At 48.1% G+C, this 5,463-nt stretch overlaps 1 protein-coding gene across 1 annotated transcript; it reads right to left on the minus strand.

Moving 5' to 3' along the window:
* Positions 1-3,666: 3,666 nt before the first annotated feature.
* On the minus strand, positions 3,667-4,928 carry LOC125521615 (brassinosteroid-responsive RING protein 1-like). Its single transcript, XM_048686673.1, has one exon. It carries the CDS (start codon positions 4,724-4,726, stop codon positions 4,208-4,210), a length of 519 nt encoding a protein of 172 aa, XP_048542630.1. The 5' UTR covers positions 4,727-4,928; the 3' UTR covers positions 3,667-4,207.
* Positions 4,929-5,463: the final 535 nt, after the last annotated feature.

A 5,463-nucleotide genomic window follows, 5' to 3' on the forward strand; every position in this document is an offset into this window, starting at 1 on the left:
AATCCTTGACCATATCATGTACATCAGCACCAGTACGGTGGCGAGGCTTCGTCCGGTGATCCGCCTCACCTTTGAAATTCTTGCCTTTCTTTCTTACGGGATGCCTGCTCGGAAGAAATCGACGATGTCCCAGGTACACATTCTTCTTACAATTAGCCAAATATATACTGTTGGTATCGTCCAAACAGTGCGTGCATGCGCGGTATCCCTTGTTTGTCTGTCCTGGAAGGTTACTGAGAGCAGGACAACCATTGATGGTCACGAACAGCAACGCCTTTAGGTCAAATTCTTCCCCATGTGCTCATCCCACGCACGTACACCTGTTCCATACCACAGTTGTAAGAGTTCTTCAACTAATGGCCATAGGTACACATCAATGTCGTTGCCGGGTTGCTTAGGGCCTTGGATGAGCACTGGCATCATAATGAACTTCCGCTTCATGCACAACCAAGGAGGAAGGTTATACAAACATAGAGTCACATGCCAGGTGCTATGGTTGCTGCTCTGCTCCCCAAAAGGATTAATGCCACCTGCGCTTAGACCAAACCATACGTTCCTTGCGTCATCTGCAAACTCCTTCCCGTACTTTCTTTCGATTTTTCTCCACTGCGACCCGTCAGCGGGTACTCTCAACTTTCCGTCTTTCTTACGGTCTTCTCTGTGCCATCGCATCGCCTTGGCATGCTCTTTGTTTTGGAACAAACGTTTCAACCGTGGTATTATAGGAGCATACCACATCACCTTGGCAGGAATCTTCTTCCTGGGGCGCTCGCCCTCAACATCACCAGGGTCATCGTGGCTGACCTTATAGCGCAATGCACCGCATACTGGGCAAGCGTTCAAATCCTCGTACTCACCGCGGTAGAGGATGCAATCATTAGGGCATGTATGTATGTTCTACACCTCTAACCCTCGAGGGCAGACAACCTTCTTTGCTTCGTACATACTCTCGGGCAATTCGTTGTCCTTTGGAAGCATATTGTTTATCATTACCAGCAACTTTCCAAATCCCTTGTCAGATACACCATTCTCTGCCTTCCATTGTAGCAATTCTAGTATGGTGCCCAGCTTTTTCTTGTCACCTACGCAATTCGGGTACAACATTTTTTTGTGATCCTCTAACATGCGCTGCAACTTCTTCTTCTCCAAATCACTTGCGCAGTTTCTCTTTGCATCAGCAATGGCCCGACCTAGATCATCAACGGGCTCATCCGATGCCTCTTCTTCAGCTTCTTCCCGCATTGTCGACTCAGCTTCTTCCCGCATTACCGGCTCAGCTTCTTCCCTCATTGTTGTATCATCGTATTCAGAGAACCCATGGCCAGGATAGTTGTCGTCGTCCTCTTCTTCTTCATTGTCTTCCATTATAACCCCTCTTTCTCCATGCTTGGTCCAAACATTATAGTGGGGCATGAAACCGGACTCAAACAGGTGGACGTGAATGGTTCTTGACGTAGAGTAATTGTGACCATTCTTACAGCCAGCACATGGACAAGGCATAAAACCATCCGCCCGCTTGTTTGCCTCAGCCGCAAGCAGAAAAGTACGCACGCCATTAATGAACTCGGGAGAGCATCGGTCATCGTACATCCATTGTCGGCTCATCTTCAATACACAGCACCGAAAACACCAAATTAATACAATACATAAAGTTCATACATAAAGTTCATACATAAAGATCATACAACACTTAAATGCAACAAACAAATAACTCTCTAGCTAAAGAATTTAAATGCAACAACAAATGCGATCAAGATCGCAACTAAGGTAACAATTGATCCAACAGCATAATGATACCAAGCCTCACTATGAATGGCATAATTTCTAATATTCTAATCTTCAAGCGCATTTTCTCAATCTTAATCTTGTGATCATCGACGACATCGGCAACATGCAACTCCAATTCCATCTTCTCCCCCTCAATTCTTTTCAATTTTTCCTTCAAATCCTCGTTTTCTCTTTTAACTAAATTTAACCTCTCGACAATAGGGTCGGTTGGAATTTCCGGTTCAACTACCTCCTACATACAAATATCTATGTCAACTTGATGGGCATAATTTGTCATAAACACGAAACGCAATGAATAGTTTTAAAAGAGAATATACCACATCCAAATCATAACCCGGACGAGGGCCGACGGGGACGGATATCAAAACCATGGCACTATGTATAACAAACAACGTATGGGTAAGATAATTATACGAGTAATTATATATCCAAATCACACAAACATCAATTTTTTATACAAAACTTCATGAACAAGAGGCTCACCACAAGGTGGTGCCGGCGACGGGACGTTGTGAGCCATCGACGGTGGTTACGACGAAGATTTAGAAGGTACTAAGTAAACCACACCTACATATGCAAACTAAGTGTTATTTTTGACCTCAAATTGCATATAAATTAAATACTAGCACATATATATAATTCACCCCAAATTACTAAACTCAAAAATCAATCACTATATAAAGCATTGCACGAGCTAATCTAGCAATGAGAGGTGAAAGGACAAAGTTGCTAACCTTTGTGATCATTTGAATGGATGGGGGCCTTCAAATCTTGACAAATTTTGGGCAAAATGTGTGATGAGCTTGAGAGGAAGAGGGAAAAGAACAGAGAGGAGAGGGGAAAGGGGAAGAACAGAGCGAGCTCGGATGGACGAAGGGTCTATGTAGGACGACCTTTAGTACCGGTTCGTGATACGACCCGGTACTAAAGGTGCTGGAGGGGCCCCGGACTGACAACATCCTGCCACCACTCACTTTAGTACCGGTTCGTGGCACGAACCGGTGCTAAAGGTTCGCCGTGAACCGATACTAATGAGAGCGGCCGGCTAGCCGTTGGAACCGGCACTAATGCATACATTAGTGCCGGCTCAAATTCAAACCGGCACTAATGTGCTTCACATTTGACCCTTTTTCTACTAGTGTGGGAGTGGCCGACGGCCGAGTATAGGCACGGCTACGTCCACATCGACCACTCACAGAAAACGTGCATGCAGGAGCAACAGAAAACACCACAGAAAGGTAGCCTCGAGCGCGTGCGCGACCCGCGCGTCATGGACCCCCAAGGCCGCCAGCCTAGGAGCGCCCGTGAAGATCGGACAATGGGGAGGACGCCAAGCAGACAACGCAACGAGGGGCGTGCGGATCGGACGGTGCGAAAGGCACTCGTGAGCGAGGATGCCCACAGGAGGTGGTTACTCCAACATCTCTTATAGCAGTCATTTGTATATTTTGACATCTTAAATATGTATTTGCGGCGAAAGATGTTATTGACCTATGTAGATGATTAGTTAGTTGTCTAACAAAGAAACAAAATATAGTACCTTTTCAATCCTATCGCGCATTGTGCGTGCTGTGTGCACCATTACTAGTGTCAGGCAAGTATTTGAGGGAAGTGGCTAGTACTAGCACGCAGTGGCAATTAATTAAGCACTATGCACGTTGCTTTAAGCAATTCTTATCCTAATCCCATCTACACTGACGTGAGGCTTACCCTCTAAACACCAAACATGATGGCAACATATCTACTATTGGGAAAAGTCCAATTGAGGTCCATCCACCACCTACACTACATACAATCTACATAGCATGTTTTACAATACAATCCGCGTATATAACTTTGTTATACGGAAAAAAAGCTCATGATAAAGAATAAGATAAGTTGAGTGATGTGAGACAATTCTTATTCATTCTTCGATATTGTCAAGTGGAGGCAGCTATGTACATCTCTCTTTCTTGATGTCTCTCTCTTAATTCCCCTCACAAAATAATTTAATAGAAAAGGAGAAAAGAAAAGGAGAAGAGGAAGGAAATTACAAAAAAGAAGATTAAAAAAGTGAAGTGGGTGAGGTTGAAGAGGAGCTGAAAAAGAGAGAGAGAAGAGCATATGGATCTGCAAGTGCTATGCATAGTGCTCGTTCACCAGATCCAATGCAGGTAGCCATCCCTGTCCTCCTCATAATTAGTGCCTCACCTACCAATAATACTCCACCACACAAACGTACACACACGCACGCACACCTCTTCTTCTCGCTCTGTCTCTCTCTCTCTCTCACCCCCTTTTGATTTCTCTCATGAAAGCATGGATCTGTGGACAGATGGGCGGATGGATGGAGAAGGGCCTAGCTAGCTAGCTATACGGACTGACCTATCTCTGGCGGCGAGGCTGCAGCGGCAGCAGGGTTGCTCCTTGGAGCGTGAGGTCAGAAGGAAAAAGAGGGCAGCTTGCCAGCGTCGGCGTCGGCGGGGAGGAGGAGCGCGCGGCAGAGGGGGCAAGTGGCCTGACCCTTGTCGACCCACTTGTCTATGCAGGCCTTGTGGAAGGCGTGCGCGCAGTTGCCAAGCTCGCGGACGCGGTGCCGCGCCTCGAGCGCGCCCAGGCACACGGCGCAGCAGGTCGACGCCGCCGCGGCCCCGGCGGCGCAGCGGCGGCTCTTGAGGTCGGCGTACCGGACGGCGGGGAGGCGCGCCTTGATGGCCGCCGGCGCGGGCGCCGGCCCGGACGCCAGGGATAAAGAGGACGAGGGCGCCGCCGCCTCCGCCAAGGCCCAGAGGTCCGGCGGCGGCGCGTAGGCCGGGTGGTCGTCGGCCGCCGGCGGCGCCGCGAGGCCGAGCGAGGAGAGGCAGAACAGGACCGCGTGGCGGAGGAAGTCGAGCAGCTGCAGCACCAGGATGAGCGGCTGCGGCAGGATGACGCAGTAGCACACTGACGGGAACCCCATGGCCGGCAGGCACGCTTGTAGTTAGAGAGAGAAAGCACGGCAGGAGCGAGAGAGAGGGAGGTGGGACGGTGGGGGTGAGGGGAGGAGAGGTGGGGTCTATATATAAGCGAGAGGGATGGATGCGTTTTGTGGGCAGGCTATGTTTGGAGGTGAGAAGAGGGAGGCTACGCGTACTACAAAAGAAAACATTTCATGTCAAGCGAGAATAGACGGGCTACGTGCACGGTTGGAAGATTTATAGACCTTGTCTGCCCGTGACGCTGACAACGGGTGCTACTGCTGCGTGCGTGCAATCGCCGCCGGAAATATCAGCACTCTCGCGGTCTCACTTGTCTTTAGCCATACGTGTTGCCTGATTAAGCGCAGTGCAACCCGTAGTTAGCTCGAGAAGACGTGCGTGTGGGAGTGGCTTTGTTACATATATGGGCCGATGACACCTGCCAAAGGATGATCATGCACAAATCTTCTTTTAAAAAAATCATCTTTTTTTTTGAGTAACCTGTACAAATCATGTGAGCTAGGCCTTTTTTTTTCAGCGCTGAGCGCTGGTCAGCCCGCGCTGCTACTATTATTTCGTATTTTATTTCTTTTTTATTTCATGTTGTATTCGTACACCTTTACACAAGTTTTCATGCAACATGAATTTAGAAATTGTTTTGAAATCATAATGAGTTATTACATCATGGGGTGAAAGAACCGTGGACTAGTTTCAAGTGGATGGACATCCACTTGAAACT

This window comes from Triticum urartu, chromosome 7, assembly GCF_003073215.2.
Source record: "Triticum urartu cultivar G1812 chromosome 7, Tu2.1, whole genome shotgun sequence".
Lineage (NCBI taxonomy): Eukaryota > Viridiplantae > Streptophyta > Magnoliopsida > Poales > Poaceae > Triticum > Triticum urartu.

Coding starts and splice junctions, on each gene's coding strand:
- LOC125521615 (XM_048686673.1), bottom strand. CDS start 4,726: ATGGGGTTCCCGTCAGTGTGCTACTGCGTCATCCTGCCGCAGCCGCTC.